The following is an 18189-nucleotide window of genomic DNA, read 5'->3' on the forward strand; positions in this document are numbered from 1 at the left end:
TAGATAGATAGATAGATAGATAGATAGATAGATAGATAGATAGATAGATAGATAGATAGATAGATAGATAGATAGATAGATAGATAGATAGATAGGAAGAAGTCAAGACATTTGAACTCAGATGACAGATGTTAAACTGGTTTGCTGTGTTTGGTTTGTGCTGTCCTGCGGAGGCACAAGTATGCAGGAAGTCTCCATAAAGCCACACTAAAACAACAGTGTGCTCTGTGTTTTAGAAACAGTTTGCACTCAGTCATAAGCTGAATATGAATTACAATTTTTGCCTTTAAATTACATATTTTAAACTTATTTCTATATGAAAACGCAAATAGCTTGTTCTATTACTCAGTATCCTGTGACTCTATAAACTTTAGATATAATCAACTAGATAAGTGAAGAAATTTTTTTGAAATACAATAAAATGGTTTATTCAGTTTTCTGTGAGTGGAGATTACAAATTGTATCTGCTGTATATGAAAGACTGATCGTTACTGTGCAAGGCTTGAGTGTAAACAAGTATTTAAACACTAATTAAGAAATAAACGACTGAAAGTATTACTCCTACACGTAATGGATGATTCTGAAGTCTAAAATTATTAAATGTATTATTAATTTAACAAAATCACAATTTTATATGCAATACAAATTAAGTTAAAAACCTCATCCTCTGCAAACTCACCTCACAGCTCACAATAAGTCCAAATATCATTCAGGATGAGCACATAAACGCTGCTAGCTCCTTTATGATTCAGCTTTTTCAGAAGCTACATTAAGACCGTGGTGCAGCTGCTTCATATACACACAATGTACTGAGTGCAACACTTCCTTGTCTTTTTATGTGTCACTCATTTCCTGATCACATGTGCTATTATCCAGACCTACTATCATACCATAAGCTATTCAACTGGGTGCTGACACAATAATTTGCATATCAGCTAACGTGAACTATCTTTAACGTTGTGTCGTGCCATGGTCGTTACTCACGACCGAATTTGTTTCCCCTGCGTCGGGAGCGCGCACTGGGCAGGGAGATCCAGCTCCAAACAACTAGACGTGGAATAGTGACGTTTTACTTTTGTGAAACACATTACCGTTCAGTTTGTGGGTTACAACAGAAAATGATTTACATTTCTTGTTCTCACGTGGTTTCGGATTATCTCAAACCGAGGACGTTTTGCCCAATAAGAGGATAATCACGTGTGAACTCGATTCACATAAACTTTAATACTCAATATAAAACTTCTTCAACAAGCAAACTGCTCTGTGTCGGTTTCCAGACGTCCTGTAAAAATGTAATTTGCCCTGATTGTTGTACATCTCCAAAAGTTGTCTGCTGGAAACAAAAATACACCTTTCTGAGTACAAAACAACTCCCTATTTTCTTCTAGTAAAACACATTTCTGTAGCTAGACAGACCACAGGAATTCATAATAAAAACATAGCCTAAATGTAATAAAATGAGCCCCAAATTATTCTGAAAGATCTAGATTCTAGTAGAGATTTAAATTTAAACAGGTAGGAAACAAGGCAGGTATCTCTCAAAATATAACAGAATAATGTAAAAGGAGTAAAAATGGCAATTAGAAAATTATTTGTACTCTTCTCAATAATCAGTGGAAAAGTTTTATTGGTGTTCAAGCATTCAAACCAATTTTAAAACTGCTGACCAGCTTTTTGCAGGTTTCTTCTGGGATTTGGCTGGAAGGCGTCTTTGTCAACACCATAATCTCCAACTCCCTGCAGATTCTCTATCAGAGTAAGGCGGGACACTCCAAAATGTCACAAGATGACTTTAAACCTAAATACGGCAGGCGGGTGAATCATTTGGGGCTTAACAGTATGTTTGTGTTGTGTTTTTACACCTTTAAGCACACTAGACACACACAACCTGTTTATGCTATATTCTCTGTGTTCTGGCATCAGGTTCCTTATTTCATTCCACTCTGCCAGATGCCCTGCTTTGTTAGCAAACGTTTTAAACAGTCAAATCCTGTACAAGTGGCCACAACCTTTAAACACAACTCCATATTTGACAGAGACGTTACCCTTCTCCCACCATATTTGCTGTTTCATAATTGACCCACAGATTTCAGTTCAGTTTACTATAACTGTCCCGGCTGGCACAGCTTTTGGATGCAGTTGCTAGTTTCAATAGAGAAGAGGTTTTGAGTGGGCGGCATGTGAGCGTTTGATATGAAATATTAGTCTTTGAAAATGTATTAAAACAGGAAATGAGTCAGTTAGAGTGGCAGATGTGTGCGGGCCTGTGCTGGACCTCTAGCAGTATCTTCATTATATGAAAACCGACTCTATGAGATCCTAAAGAAATTCATTTTAAAAGTGAAACTACTGATTTACTGGAGTTTTCCCATATAACCATCTCTAAGGTTTACAGAAAATGCCCTGAATTCACAACATGTTGAACCTTGTAGTGAAGGCTGCAGAAGGCTAGAGAAGGAAACACAACATGGAAGGCCACTCCTGTTGGCTAAGAACAGGAACATGAGGCTGGAAATTGGACAACAGAAGGTTAGAAAAATGTTGTCCATTCTGATGAATTTGAATATTTGCTGTGGGATTTAGACGGAAAGCTCAGAAATGGGTATAAACAAACAGACCCGTCTTATTTTATATTAACCGATGGCTGCTTTCAGCTGACTCTACCTCTCCACGACACAAAGCTCAGATATTCTCAAACTGGTTTCTTAAACATGACGGTGAGGTCAATGTACTCAAATGGCCTCTGCAGTTATCATATCTTCAGTAGAGCACGCTGGGATGTGGTGGAACAGTCTTGGATGATGTGAAGGCATCAAATCTGCAGCAACTTATATGATGTCAACGTCGACCAAAATCTCCAAGATATGTTTCCAGCACCTTGTTGAATCTATGCCACAGTGTACCTAATAAAGCGTTAGTGAGTGTACATCTAGTTTAACTGATCATCTGTTTCCCTTTTCTTACAATCTCTATGCAAAAATTGGCAGTTTACTGTGTAAATATTACAGCTGTATAAAACTTGTAGTTGCATCTGAAACACAAAGGAAGTTTACAAAAACAGCATAGTAATATGCATTTTAACATAGTTTTAACACTGAGTCATTAAACTGTAAAGTCACTAAGTACTGTTACTTCTAAAGAAATCGGGGTTTATAGAGCTCCTGGTGGTTTATGGGGCGATTGTGGCTCAAGAGTTGGGAGTTCGCCTTGTAATCGGAAGGTTGCTAGTTCGAGCCCCGGCTTGGACAGTCTCGGTTGTTGTGTCCTTGGGCAAGACACTTCACCCGTTGCCTACTGGTGGTGGTCAGAGGGCCCGGTGGCGCCAGTGTCCGGCAGCCTCGCCTCTGTCAGTGCGCCCCAGGGTGGCTGTGGCTGCAATGTAGCTGCCATCACCAGTGTGTGAATGACTGGATGTGTAAAGCACTTTGGGGTCCTTAGGGACTAGTAAAGCGCTGTATAAATACAGGCTATTTACCATTTAGTGTCCCCAGGGAATGCAAAGCTGTATGACCTGAGTCAAACACATACTACAGACAAGCAGTGTGTCATTAACTGGACAGGCAACAGGGATGTGCAAATAGTTTATTGGCAGATTGACAGAGCATTGTTTAATGTATATATTCTGTGACAGAATAACTTGAGATTGTAGATATAGTCAGAATTATTTTCTAGAGCATGGATTTGAAACATGGACAGTCATATTCATAAGAAAATACTGATTAAGAAAAACCCCAAACACACAAAAAGGCGAAATCATTCAAAGAGATGCACAGTAACTTAAAACCTGACAGACGCTCATCACAGTCAACATGTCAACCAACATGTGTCCTTCAGTAAACTAAGGAAAAAACAGGAAATGTAGCGAAATAAAAACATACTTGGTTCTGTTTCCGTTATGAGCTTGAGGAATGTGTCGTTAGAGACGTTTCTGCTTGAGTTAGTGTTTAAAGACATTTTTTAAGTTAAAGTTGGTGTTTAAATGAGAACGAGCAGAGATGCAGGCAGGCAGGGATGAAGACAGATGACGCAAAGCGGACGTTTTCCATTCTAACTGTGCTAAAAATCACGAAAAACACGACTCGTCTCTAAAAGCCTCTACCTGTCATGCAGGTGTCTCCTAAACAGCAGTATAAAAAACAAAACAGAAACATCTGCATCTGAGCAGTGATCCGTTCGGACAGTTTTGTGTACATTCCACATGTCAACGTCTAAAATAACAGTACTCTGATACAGAAAAAGATTGCATTGTTAGGCAGATTTCACTACAATAATCAAGAAATGTCTTAAATATGTGTTTCTTGTTCTTATTACTGCACTTTTACCCCTAACCCCCAGAGGATTCACAAAGCTTCATAGCATCATCGTACACGAGCGCTGGCTTTTCAGAACATGTTTGGACATTCAGCAGTTTTCATTCTCACAGCTTTGTGCTCCATGAGACTCCAGCCAAGCCCTGCCTATACACTTATTTCTCAGCATGAGGAAGCAGCTGCTACGGCCATACGAACACTAAGATGATGAGTTGGAATACACACTTTAGTCCTGTCCAGATGTTACTTCCTGCTCCTTTTGACCAGCACCATAGAGCTCTAAGGCCCAGGTAGGCATGGCAAAGATTAACCGCCATCATCATAACTTCTGAGTGTGTATTGGTGGTTAACTGTATCAAAATGTTAAAGCTAAATTAAAGGCAAAGGCAGGAGCAGCCACAAATGAATGTTCATTTATCTCTTATAATTAAGAAATAAAGGCTACGGTATTTCATATTGATCCCAATTATCTTTCAACCTTCAACCAATAGATTGAATCCAATTATTTTTATTATCCTTACACTGTGTTTTAAAGTCAAACTAATTCACAACCTTAACGCTGACTTTTCACATCTTTGCCACCTTCACTCCTAAGTAACGTTATATCTGTTGCGGCGGTTTTCGGCCAACTGCACCAGCTCGTCGACGGTGTGCTCCAGGCTGTAGAAGTGCTTCTTCAGCAGTCGCCGATTCATCCGTTGGTCTCTGAAACCCATCTCCAAAAGCTGGTCCATCTTGGAAGGGCCTTGTGTGGTGGCTGGGTCGATGCCTCGCTGGAAAAGAGAAGAGAAACGTGGGTGAATTTTTACCAAAGCAGGGTGGTAAGAGGAATATAATCAGGGATGTGTATCTTATGATTATGAGGTTGTTGTGACTAAAACTGCACTTTCTGTGGTTTCACTCATGTGGCTTCAGAAGGACTTCCAGAAATCCCTGGGAAAGCAGCCCTAAGCGCCCTCGTTCTGTCAGTAAACACTTTACTGATCGCTTCCCCTCTCATCCAAGAGGCTTCTACAGAATTAAGGGGCTCCACCAAGGCCCAGTACAAAATAAATAATAATTAGTGTGAGCTGTGAATTACGCGAAGCTACTCTAGCGGAGTAAAAGAAGAAAAATCTGGAGTTTCAAATGGATCACTGTTTGAGGATGGATCACTGATTTAATATAGAAATAATCACATGATCCATTATATTGTTGATTATAGCGACTGTAAGAATTAATTAACCCAAAAATAATAAATAACACAAAACTTAGATGCATTTTTAGTGCAGTACCTTATGGGATTCAATCATAGCAAAAAAGAAGATACAGAGTATAACAGAGATGTTACATTTTCTTTCAATCCTCATTAAATCCTTGAAGAGATGATACATTCTGGCATATTTGCTTGTGTGTGAGTGTTTCTAAACAGCAGGATGTGTTATATACCTCTACTGAACAGCTCGGTCCAGTGAAGAGAGCCTTATAAGCAGATGCTGCCACAGAAAGAGCTCCCTTAACAAGTCCCTCTGTGATTCCTCCTTGGCCCCTGCAACGAATACAGCGCTGTCGTTACACAACCTTACACAGAACAGTGTTACAGGAAGCAATGTGGCACAGTTAGCCACGCTGTCACGAAACGCAGACAGCATGCCACATATCTAAGAAATTTTACTGATCCTGCAGGATATTAATAGATCAAACAATAACATGAAACATGAACGTGTTAAAGACAGACGCACATTCAACAGAAATAAGTCGTTGTTGTTTTTTTGTACCTTGGCTGCAGAGCATTGCTGGGCCTGGGATTATATGTCTCAAAGGCACTGGCTGCTGAGCCTGCAGATCTTGACAGACCAGATGATACTGCAGAACAGATAAAAAAGGGAAATTACACGAAAACAAAGGTTAAATGAGGAACAAAACCCTTCGCTGAAGCAACAGATCCTTAAAGGTGGTGTGCAGTCTAACTTCCTTTCTTGGCTTAGTGGGCAAATTGTGTTTCCTAAGTAATGTGAGCTGTGCTGTTATTTATATCTAATGTAGTTACACCTAGCTGTGGCAGTGATACTCACCATTGAGGTGGACTCTTGGTTGATGCGGCTCATTTGGGTCACAGGCTGGAGAACTGGGATCGTCAGCCAGGTAAAGTGCCTCAGACCTGAAATAATACAGAAACTTTTATTTTTTTTAAAAATGAGGCTAGTCTGGGCATTGGGAAAAATCCTGGCAGGGAAAAAATAATAACATTTTGCTTTCATATCATCTATCATCCAAATGTGTTCCCCATCTAACCTGGGTGAGTAGAGGGTCGGCGGGGGAAGCAGGGGGTCAGGGAATGGCACCACTTCAGGGGTTAAGGTCACCTCATCCACAGTTTGGGAGGCACAGGGCATCTGGTTCACACTGCTGTTAATTTGAGTGACCAGTGGAGGCCCAGCGTTTCCCAGTGAATCCTCAGCAGAGGCCACCTCTGTCAGCTCCTGCCTCTCTGCCAGTAGTGCATCCCTGCCCGGCTCCATGATGGACTCTTCCTCTTCCTCCTGCTCTACATCCGATTTGTCTGAGGCCAGAGCAGCAGCACCAGTGCCAGGCTGCGACATGGCGGAGCTGTACATGGACTCCCCCAGAGGCCGGCTGGTGTCAAAGCAGTCTGGGAGGATGACGCTGTAATCGTCAGAAGAGACTGAGGAGATCTGGCTGCTGATCTGAGGCACAAGAGAAGAATATGAGGATATTATTACATGAGAATTTCTATACAAACTCTCTTACAATAATTTAGATCTAATCAAGTCACCTCATCCCAGTCTTCCCCTTTGTTTCCATCCTCCTCTTTCTCTTCTCGCTCATCCGTCACGTTCTGGGTACCATCACAGGCCTCAAAGTCTTTGTCCTCGTTATTATGATGTGAACTCATACGCAGGTTTTCATTCTCTGGTTCAGGTGGAGAAACTTGCAAGAAGGAAAGAAATGACTAAAATAAACATCTGGATATTGAGGTCACACCATAACATACAAATAGAAACAGACATTTTGGTAGAAAAAAGCAGAAACAAAAAAAACCCCAGATGTTGTGCACTAACTTGGCCTGGTTTCCTCTTTTTGGGCGATCCAGTTGAGTCCTATGTTTGTAGGCAGAGCTGAAGTTTCAGGTTTAACGGCGCCGATCTCATTTCCTTCTTGAAACTCATCGGTCTCCTCCGACTCATCTGTTTTCTCAAAGTTCAGAACCGGGGAAACTACTGGAAACGTGTGAGAGTAGCACGAAAACAACAGCTTAGCACATTAAACAAGATGATGTTGACAACTGATAAACTGGTAGGCTCCTCACCCTTTGGTTCGTGGCCGCAGCGCTGGAGCCTGCGAGGGGGTCTGTGGTCGGGGGCTTCTTCCAAAGCGAGGGATCGCATGACGGTCTCACACAGGAACTGCGCTCCACTGATCTCATCGTCCCTCTCCTCCTCCTGGGCTACAGGCGTAAACACCTCCTTCAGATTCCTCAGTTTCCGTCCTTAGCAAAGTCCAACAAACAATTAGATAAATAATTTTGCACTTCTCTTACAGCCTACGGGACAGTAAGAATTTATTTAAATATACGTAAGCCAAACTATATGAGAATGACTTTTGAAGACATTCTCACCAAACCTCAGTCACATATCTTGGAACAACTATGTCTTTAAAACTTTAAAACAAGACACCATGGGCAAAAATAATTACAACTTTGGCTACCACGGTTTATAACTGAGATAATACAAGTATTTTGACTCCCTGCCATGATGGTGCTGTAGGATTAGTTTAAATCAGTTGTTAGTTTATGCATCCTAGTTCTAATTAAACCGCATGGGAGTGCACTTAATTTAAAAAAATGACATTTTTTAAATGTAATAATTATTTGATTTGATTTAAAAATCACACTTTAAATCAAATCATGTGATATTGTTTGGCTATTTAACTGCAAACACCATAAACTTGCATTAAGTCCAGAAATTAAATCACGAAAGGTTCGAGTGGGCTGATCAGTGAGCCACCAGACAGTTACAGCAATTAGCTGGCTTGATTTTTAATCAACAGCTCGTGCGCTTTGTTTCGATGGCTGCAATTTCTTCCTTCCTGATAAAGTTTAACAGCGTTGATCCAGCAGCCATCACTCAGATGAATACTATCTTGGATGACAAAGACACTTTTATTTTAAATGTTAAGTATGATTAATGCTTCTGTGTTAAATCTACACATTTGTAGAAACCTTCACTAAAGTTTGAAGTGCACTTCCACAGAAAACCGCCACCATTTTTTTTTTAATGACTGGAAGATAATGATTGAACTCAAAGAGCGAAACTCCACCAGCAGCTAGTGTCTTGGTGGCAAAAGTGTTGAGCTATCCAAGAATACGGCCGTCAGGCACTTGTGTTGACTACACTGTAGGCTCAAAGCAGATTCGACACATATAGTATAAGTCATGCGTAAGTAATTAAGACTCATTGTGCAAACCAAATCAAATTAGAGGTACAAAGAGCTTAACCTGAACTGAAATCTAATGTGTAAAATGACTGAAGCTGCCCTCTAAACAGCTGATTTAAGGCAAGAATACTTTTAATTCAAAAGTTTAAATTTTATTCCTTTTTTTTGCCTGTCCCGTTTTGCTCTTTTGCCATCAGAATTATTGTCTAAAGGCGAAGAAAGATGCCCCACGGATTTACTTTACCAAATGGACCATCCCAGCCTTGTGGCAATGGTCTATTTGATTCACCTTTTATTGTTTATTTTATTTTATTTTATTTTCACTTGCTAAATACGGGACAGACTTGACTGGGGTTAAATGTTAAATTTTATTCCTAACATCCCATGGCTTAGTTTTCCAGTAATTGTAAGAATTCATACTGAATACACATTACTCTGTGTGTCTTCTATTACTCTATTCGCCTCACCAAAAAGTTTTCGGACTCCTGAGATCTCCGTTTCCTCTTTTTTGGGAGATGGGCTGGACTTGTCCAACACAACAGTGCAATAGGGAAGAGGGGATATACACGGTGTCAAATCTAGAAATGAATGAAGAGAAAACACGACACAGTTTATGTTTCTAAATCCTGATGCGTTCACTTGGTTAAACTGTTAAACCTGAAAAGAACAAAGTTCATCCAAAACCTTTATTCAAAAAACAGATAATGAATAACAACAGTTATTCTTCTTGTATTAAAGCATTAAACGTGACTCACCTGCAGGGGTGTTATGAGGAACCTTTTCCAGGTCGTCCGCAAAATTTAAATCCAGCAACTCAAAAGATAGAAGATCCTTAATAACAAAACAAATTAGGGAAAATATAAAAATAAGTGCCAGTGTACTTCTGCCAAGCTCTGTGTATAATTAAGAGCCAAGTACTGTTTGTTATTCAACAGATTTCACATATTTTCCTTATTAAAAATTGCCCTTGCTGCTAGCTTTCAGGAGTATTGACTGAAGCTAATTTAAAGCATGTTTTAGGTTTCTGAGCTTTTCGAGTGCACACCTGTGCAGTCATGAAGTCCACTGGTGGGAAGTAGTAGTCTTCAGAGAAGAGGCCTGCCAAGAAGCCAGTGTGGCCCTTCTTGGCCCGCGCCTCCTTCTCCTCTGGCTTCATCTCTTCCTTCGGTGGTCTTAGATCTTTCTTCTGAAGGACAAACAAGTGTGCCATCGTTAGTGTCACTAAAGTGTACTGAAACTTTTCAATTCATAATATGATTTTTTTTTTATTTTACTTCTGGTGTTTATAGAATATGACCTTTTGTCATGCATTAAGCTTTTTAATTCTGTGTTATTCTTAATTTTTTATTTTTATCGTAAGTACACAGAGTCACATGCTCACATACTGCAGTAGAGAACATTAAATATGTACAATGATTTACAAATTAGTTCCTATTTATTGTAAAATACCTCAACGACATTATGTCAAATGTTGAAACAGATTTTTTATTTTTTTTTGCTGTGAGCACAATTCAAAAAGCTTTAAAAGCAAAAGTGATCCTATTCTTGCCTAATAAAGGAATCCACTAGCTCAGCAGTCCAGAGCCTCCTACGTCAGACTTTTTGTTTCATTATGCTTCAAATGTTTGCAACGGCTCACGGGTCTGGAAAGCAGGCAGGCCGGTTTAGTGGGGAGATTCTTTTACTATGAAGACGTGCAGCTGTAATGAAGAATGTGATCTGAGATGTTCCTTTGTTGCACAGGACAGAACTTCCTACAAAGTCATGTCACATCAGCACATGTCTTGAAAGCCTGTACACAGTAGCATTACAACCCAAGTCATGTGTACTAAGGCCCGTCTTTACCATCAAGTATACTGGGTTTTCAAACTTTGATTGGTAAGACCACAGGACTGTTTTCCACTTTACTTCAGGGCATTTTAAAGAGGCTCAAAGAGCCTATACAGTGATTTTCAATCTACTCCTGCTGTGCACATACCTGCTTACATACCTGCACAGCAGGTATGTTCTTACAGGTGGATTGTAAAACGTAGCCCCATTTTTACTTCTAAAGACCTCAGCCTGCCTGTGATGCTATGTTTTTGTGCTTGGTTGCACTTTGCTTCACTTTTTTTAATGTGTTTCTGGCGACATCACAGTGGTTCTCTGCATGTTTGATTTGTTTTTTTACACTGGAAAACCTTCCTGACCATAAAGGGATCTGTATGCGCTCCTGGGATCGAACCAGAACTTTTATACTTGTTAGGCAAAGGTGTAAACCACTACGCTATGAAACCACACATAAACTAAATTAAAAAAATGTTTCAACATTTGATATAATATTACTGGACTGTTTTCGATTAAAAAATATAGCTTAATGTTATAATATATATTGCATTATAATATTACTGATATTTTGCACAGCTGCCCAGCTTTTTTGAGAAACGGTAATTAATTTGGTAACTGATCTATCAATTATTTTTAGAATTTATTCAAAAGGTCACAGTCACACAGGCCTGGAAACTAGTTGGTGGACAACCTACACGGAAGAAAAAATAATTATTCACAAACCGGTTGCGAGTGATTGTTGTGAAATCGATTTCTAAAGTTCCTTTCACAAGGCCTACAAACAAACTGGTGACCACGTAGATGGTTGGCAGTGGTTTGCTGCAAACCTCCTTGTGATTCCTTCGGTCGCCAACGCGTTGTCGTGTGCATGGAAGATGCAAAGCAAACACTCACAAACTACTCACCAAGCAGCAGTGAAACCGCGCAAACCGTAAACGGAGAACATGAAGTAAAAGTTGCGCCCTTTAAAATGTCATGGTTGAAGCAGTAAGGCACAGCTTTTACTTTGAAGACAGTTGTTCTCTCTTTTAAATTTCTCTGCAGCTCAGAGAGTAAAAGGCTAATCTTTGCACAGATGTTAGCATCTTCCAGGCTACAAGCCTGTGCAACAATGGCAATCTGCTAGCAACCAAAGAAATCAAAAGGAGTAGTAACCACCCAACAACCAGTAGGGAAAAATGCACTTTTCCCTCAGGTCGCCTGTGGGTCATCCACTGGTCCCCAAGCCCGTGTGACTGAGGTCTAACTTGCTATATTTGCTGTGTTATGAAAAGCAAATCCACACATTTAGCAAACAGGAAACATTTAAAATGCATTTTACCAGTTTAACTGATTGTAGAAAATATTTTAATGCTTCTGTTACGGTGTTACAGCCCTATAATTATCCTGTTTGTTTCAGAGAAATATGTAGAGTGCGTCATCCATGTCCACGACTAACAGCCTGAATTAAGTCAATAATCTAGATGTGCACATGTTGCAGCTGTGCAGGGTGTTACTGAATAGCAGACTTGCCAGTCGTTTTCTCTGATGTCTGAGTCCGGTGCGTTTGTCTCTTTGCTTGACCACGATGCTGCACCAGACACGCGGGCCAAACTGAGACCCACAGTGCGCCAGGCGCCAGTGGGAGGTGTACGTCCCGTCTGTCACAGGAGCAACTAAGGCCACACTGACCATTCCCACATGTCCGGGTGGCAGCAAGGGCACCGGCACCTCCCTCTTCTCCTCTGATGCCAAGCTGAGGTTTCCCCACATGAACACTAGCTGGGTGCACGTACACACATACACAAAACACAAAATAGGAATACACATGCGAAAAAGCACAAAGACGAGAGCATGCAAAAAAGTCACATAACTAAAAGAATACATACAATCAAGTCAGGGGCACACACACACCCACACCCACCCATACACACACACACACACATACACACACATCCATTCAAACAATGACAAAGACTTCAAACTTAAACTACAACACAGATTAACTGAATTAAAATAATAAATATCTTAGACAGAGAGGGCGTTAGTGGTATTACGCTGGGTAAAATTTTTTAACAGGTGTTAGTGGATAAGACGAGGCTATGAGTACAGTGGGGGCTCAAAGTGGAAGTAAAGCAGGAGGGAAAGATAGAGTGCAGCCTGTCCTCTTGACGAGTGGGAGGGGTACCTTAGTCTCTGAGGTCCAGCAGATAGAGCCCGTGTTCTTCATCTTCCAGTATTTGATGAACTTGGTACCAGGCTCCAGATTGGTGCCGTCAGGCAGATTTTCATCCAGAAACAAGGCAGCCATAGTGGGCACCAAGGACGTGTGCGAGACCCCGGGACCCCTAGTTTCAAGTGTACAGAGCATTGTTGAAAAAAGCCCTGGTTTCTTATAATACCCATCTTTTGTTCTCTACGAATCAAAAAAGCAGGACCGCAGATTTTTTTTTTTTTTTTTTGCAGCTCAAAAGCAATTTTCTTAGAAAATCTATGAAGCAGCAGCAGCAGTTTTCACATTGAGGTAGTTCCAACAATTTCCACCACCCAGAGCAGCCAGCGATACACTCATACAGACTAGATTACAAAGATGGCATATTTTCATTTCTTTTCTTGGAAAAAAAGACTTTTTTGCATCCATGCTGGGTTCAAGGTACCCAGCACTGTCGGACGCTCTTCCGAGGTGGCTCTTACTCTGGACTGGAGGCCTGGGGTTCAGGGACCAGGGCAGGGATGGGACCTTGGGCTGGGGCTGGACCTGAGGCTGTGTCTGAGGCAGTAGGAGGGGACAGGGCAGGGACCTGGGTGGATGTGGAGGCCATGTTTGTCAGAGTGGCTCTTCCTGAGGTAGAGGGCCCACTCCACTGCAGCCCCCTCTTCTCCAGTCTCAGTTTCTTCTTGATTTCCTTCACTTCGGCTCTTAGCTGCCTTCTTTCTGCTTTGAGGCGCTGTCGTTCGGCCTTGCGCACTGTCCTGTCTCCTCGCCTTGGGAACCTGGTTTAAAATGTCATCAGGAACACCTATTTGTGGACTATCAAATGTTTATTTTCCAAAAACAAAATCATAAAAATTCCCATTGATAAGTCATTAATTACAGTAATCTAGCTGCAAGAATAATTTACAATCCCACTTTGTGTGTGTTTCTATTCATATTTTCCTTCATTAATGCAGAGTTATCCTCAGATTAGGTTGTTTACCTTAACTCCCCTGACATTCCATGTTCTGGGATGGAGAGAGGTGTCTTGGTTCTCACGAGGTTGTGGCTAGGGTCATGGCTATGTCTGCACATCTCACACAGGATGCAGGATGGGCACACGCTGGCAGGGAAAATAACAAAGACATTAATGTAAACATTTACACAGCTACTTAAAAAACACCAAACATGTAAAAATGGTTAAAAGCAATGTTGTGATGACTAGAGTTAATTTCATGCATACCTGCACTTGTAGGCTCCTTCAGAGGTGAGTTTGTTGCAGCTGCTGCAGTTTGGGGTGTAGCCAAGGGATCCATTCGAGGTGGAGGGGCCTGGTTTGGGTCCCATAATACCGCCAATAGCCCCAATTGCCTCAGGGGGACCTTCAGGGGATTTGTGGGTACAACACTGGACAGAAAAGTCGCTGCACATTCTTTCTACTACCTCCTTTACCACCTCATCCTTAAACTATGAAAAACAGAAGCAGAGCACAGTATTTTATTTAATCGCAAATCAAAAATAAAATGTTCAATGTAAAAATACTGCTTCACAGCAGCGGTTAAATTTTACCTTCTCCATGTATGATCTAAACCACATAGGAGGGGGCTCATCATCTGGTTTGTTCCCCTTGTTATCTTTTACTGCTACCTGTATGAAAATACACCATTCTTCAGTTAAGTGACAAAATCAGAGATTTTAGCTTTTAATAAAGAAGCACAAACTTTTCCCCCAACAGGCACAAAAACTTAACTGACTTGAGGCATCGATTTTATTAAAATGATTTCAAAGACACTGCACATGTGAGAATCTATAGGGAGAAGAAAGTTGGGGGGAAGACTAGAATTACTTACAGCTTCTCGCTCAGGGGTGACCTGCGTGCCTTTGTCCACTGTTTTAACCCTTGAGGGGTAAGGAGGAGCGGGTCGAAGGTCTCCTTTCAGCTCCTTCACCTCGGTCTTCAGTGGGCCCCCACAGGCCTGTCCTTTCATCTTGTACACATTCATGTGTAACTGGTTTCCCTGCTTCTCTGCACTCTGCATGGAGAATTAGCATAGAATGCAAACCGCAGTCAAGTGACACAGTAGCAACGTGATGTGTATAGAATCAGAATCAGAATGGGGTTTATTGCCAAATGTTGAGCAGGTTTACAACATTAGGAAATTGCTGCGGTGCTTCAGTGCAAACATGGTGTCATAAATAACACTTAAATAGACATGGAAAAAATAAAAGTAGGGATAAGAATTAAAAGTGCTACGTGGAAAGATATGTGCATGAGATATACATGAGATATATACATGAGAATAAGAATTAAGAGTGCTACGTTGAAAGATATATACATGAGTGCAGGTGGTGATCAGTGCCAAACATGGAATGATACAGTGAACACAGCGTAGGGTCATGTGTTAGTGGCGGGGACAGTCATATGGTTATTGTTCATGTGTCCAACAGCAGAGGGGAAGAAACTGTTCTTATGGCGAGAGGTTCTGGTGCGAATATAGATGCATAGTACATATACTGCACATATATTCTGTTATTTTCACCATTTGTTCTTCTATAACTTTAGTAGTCTAATTAAGGACACCGTTGTGTTATTTATGTCTTAAGTGTAGTTTTACGGTGCAAGTTCTCTATGTAAGGATATATACTATAGCAGTGGTTCTCAAACTGTGGTACGCATACCACCTGTGGTACGTGGGCTCCCTCTAGTGGTACACGTGAAGTCTCCAAATATTTTTAAAGATTGAATAATATACCATGTTCTGATTGAAAGATTTCTGAAAAATTAAAATAGTTCTGCTATCACTTCCAACATAAATGAAGACAGAAAACTAAACAGCAGTGACATTTTTAGGGTTACTGAAGTTGGGCTAGCTGGTATATAATGATATCCGGCGACACAGCTATGTTAGCATAATATAAACACAGTGAAGCTGGAGGATGAACGCTAACTTTTTTTCCACTCAATAAAAGTTAACGTGAGGGTTCCCGATGGGTTGGGACAAATGCAATCGCATGGCAGGATGCTGGAAATGGACCAAACTTCAGTCAGGAGAACGACTGAGATAATCCATCCACAATACGAGGTTAGTCATTAATATACTGCTGCATGGGCTGGGCTGTAGTTACACGGTAAGGTTTTAAAAACTGAGCTTTAAAATGAACAGGGGTGATAATAACCGAGAGAGGCTGACAGTGATCAATGCCATTTTTAGGGGCTTGTTCAGGTTAAATAGAACAAGATACACAACAAAAACACAAGAGCCTTAATAAATGCAGAGTAGTTTAGACCCAGAAGCAGGTTTCATCACAGCATCACTTAAAGATTGGATATCCCGCCTGCTGTTAATGTTTTAATGCAGTACAGTTGTTATTATTATTATCACATCCTGTTCCGGCTGCTGTTACAACCAAATTTCCCCTTGTGGGACAATTAAAGGATTTTTCTATTCTATTCTATTCTATTCTATTCTATTCTATTCTATTCTATTCTATTCATGACAGTTGAAATAAATAACATTCATATAATAAATAAAATTGTCTCGTGTAAACTGTATATGCTGTTAAGTAACCCTATACTACTGCACTTTAATGTCAGTCATAAGGGTGGTACTTTAAGAGCCATATATTTTATGAGGTGGTACTCTTTTTGAAAAGTTTGAGAATCACTGCTCTACAGTAACAAAAGCTATTACTCTGTCATTTCTGTTTAAACCTAGCACTGCTACAGTACCTTGATGGCTTCTTCGTATTCATCTGTGGGGGGGAAAAAACAAACAAACAGTAAATAACTTCACATTTTGTGACTCAAATTTGTATTTTTCCCCGGTATTTTGATATTTCCATGTAGGAGTACACCAGGAGTAAGGGTCAAAAAGTTTAGGTTCCAAATGTATTAACTTACCAGTTAACCAGTTAACAACTTAAAAGACACAGCTTGACTCCACACATCATTGTTTACTGTTATGCATATTATGCTACATGTCCTGCAGGCAGAGCTGTGAGTATTCAACACAATGCATACAAAACCGGTTTGCGTGACACACATATTTTATAACTAATGCAGAAAAGGATGTTGGTCACAATCCCTGTAACCAAAAGGCAGTTGCCTACACCATGGAGTGTTTGAGCCTACAATTGAATTACCCATTTGTTTTACTGTGTTACCTTATGACTCTGTTTAACACCTTTGTGTGGACCACATGTTTTGCATGGCCTTTCAATGGTTCAGCATCAGTTTAGCTGTTGCTAAGTCCACTGTATTTAGGTAAATGTACCACCAAAGTAAATTCTGAAGACAGGACTTGACATAATTTCTACAATACATATTATGAATGCCAATATTATCTATCATAGATCCATATCAGGTTAGGAATCTATCAGTTGGACAGCTTTCCTGGATCAAACAGGTCATTAGGGGGTGACTATACATGTAAGCACAATGGGTTAAGATGTAGTTAGGGAAAAGAGTCTTTGTTATCTTAGTTAACAGAGGTTTGTGCCATTTCATGCTATTTTTCAGCCATCTGATAATCAAACATGTATTTGAATTTTGAGTACATTAAACCAAGCTTTAACCAAATGCTGGCTACATGTATTTTTAACAAAGTCCTGGTTATTTACCTTTGAAGGAAGACCTAAGCCTAAACATATTCAACATAAAATATATAGAAAACAAGCAATTAAATATTGTCCTCACCTTGACTGTTTATGCAAATCTGAAATATAAGGTAAATGAGATCAAAATTAAAAACTGAACTTGGACTCTGCCAAAACATTAGCACTGAAAATCTGCAATGTACACAATCCCCTACCTCTTCATTGTCTTCATCAAAGTATTTCACTTGAAAGTGGTTGATCCCAAATGATGCTTTGATCTGAAAAGTAACGCAGAACAATTGAGAGCAGTTCAGTTTTTCTCCTCACACGTGTTAGGAAAAACATGACCCATGTCTGAGTCAGTGAGAAAGACCTCCACAGCTGGATACTGTATTATACATATGTAGTAACCTTAAATCAAACTGAGCACGTCCTCACTTGTGTGCCTATATTTTGTAAAGCTCCGGTTGGCTTAAAAAAATATTATTTACAAATACATTATTGTTATTGTCGTAACAACATCGATTATCCTTTGGGAGCTCTGTTTATATGTCTAGGCCAAAACGTCTAGGCCTACTTTTTCACTAAACTGCGCCAGCGTTTAGCCAAGACTCTGCTAGCTGCTTACCCAGACTTCAACAGCTTCCCACTCCAATTTATCCATATCCTGAGCCAGAAACCTCTTCACGTTCCCCCGGAAATTGACTTTAATAGTAACAGGGAGCCCCATGTCCGCCGTCTATGGGTGCTTAATGGCTATCATTTGCGTGAAACCCGGCCTGTGTGAGCCCCGCTGCCCTCGGATGTTTTCTCTTGTTTACATCGTCAGCTGCGTCTAGAAAAAGA

At 40.4% G+C, this 18189-nt stretch overlaps 2 protein-coding genes across 5 annotated transcripts in view; both read right to left on the minus strand.

Moving 5' to 3' along the window:
- tmem106a (transmembrane protein 106A) overlaps nucleotides 1-840 on the minus strand; it is a 7073-nt gene extending 6233 nt beyond the window's left edge. For both annotated transcript variants that reach the window (XM_005913651.3, XM_005913650.3), the window contains exon 1: nucleotides 680-840. The gene's annotated coding sequence lies outside the window, so the exon portion shown is untranslated. The remainder of the gene's footprint in view (nucleotides 1-679) is intronic.
- Nucleotides 841-3567: 2727 nt separating this feature from the next.
- Nucleotides 3568-18189, minus strand: nbr1a (NBR1 autophagy cargo receptor a). 3 transcript variants are annotated; one of them, XM_005913647.3, is made up of 22 exons: nucleotides 17972-18189; nucleotides 17559-17621; nucleotides 17444-17462; nucleotides 16478-16500; nucleotides 14598-14780; nucleotides 14317-14394; nucleotides 13991-14214; nucleotides 13751-13870; nucleotides 13248-13547; nucleotides 12742-12901; nucleotides 12087-12335; nucleotides 9793-9933; nucleotides 9503-9578; nucleotides 9215-9325; nucleotides 7621-7800; nucleotides 7373-7531; nucleotides 7087-7241; nucleotides 6585-6997; nucleotides 6365-6450; nucleotides 6068-6155; nucleotides 5739-5838; nucleotides 3568-5083 (listed from the first exon to the last, which is right to left on the minus strand). In XM_005913647.3, exons 1-22 carry the CDS (start codon nucleotides 18071-18073, stop codon nucleotides 4901-4903), a joined length of 3213 nt encoding a protein of 1070 aa, XP_005913709.1. In that variant the 5' UTR covers nucleotides 18074-18189; the 3' UTR covers nucleotides 3568-4900. The 3 variants fall into 3 exon arrangements, with proteins under 3 accessions (XP_005913709.1, XP_005913710.1, XP_042079667.1); XM_005913648.3 differs by lacking the exon at nucleotides 13248-13547; XM_042223733.1 differs by lacking the exons at nucleotides 16478-16500; nucleotides 17444-17462; nucleotides 17559-17621; nucleotides 17972-18189 and adding an exon at nucleotides 15245-15488 and having other exon boundaries at nucleotides 14598-14849.

The sequence above is a fragment of the Haplochromis burtoni genome, unplaced genomic scaffold (genome assembly GCF_018398535.1).
Source record: "Haplochromis burtoni strain Fernald_Lab_line unplaced genomic scaffold, NCSU_Asbu1 Contig_6, whole genome shotgun sequence".
Classification (NCBI taxonomy): domain Eukaryota; kingdom Metazoa; phylum Chordata; class Actinopteri; order Cichliformes; family Cichlidae; genus Haplochromis; species Haplochromis burtoni.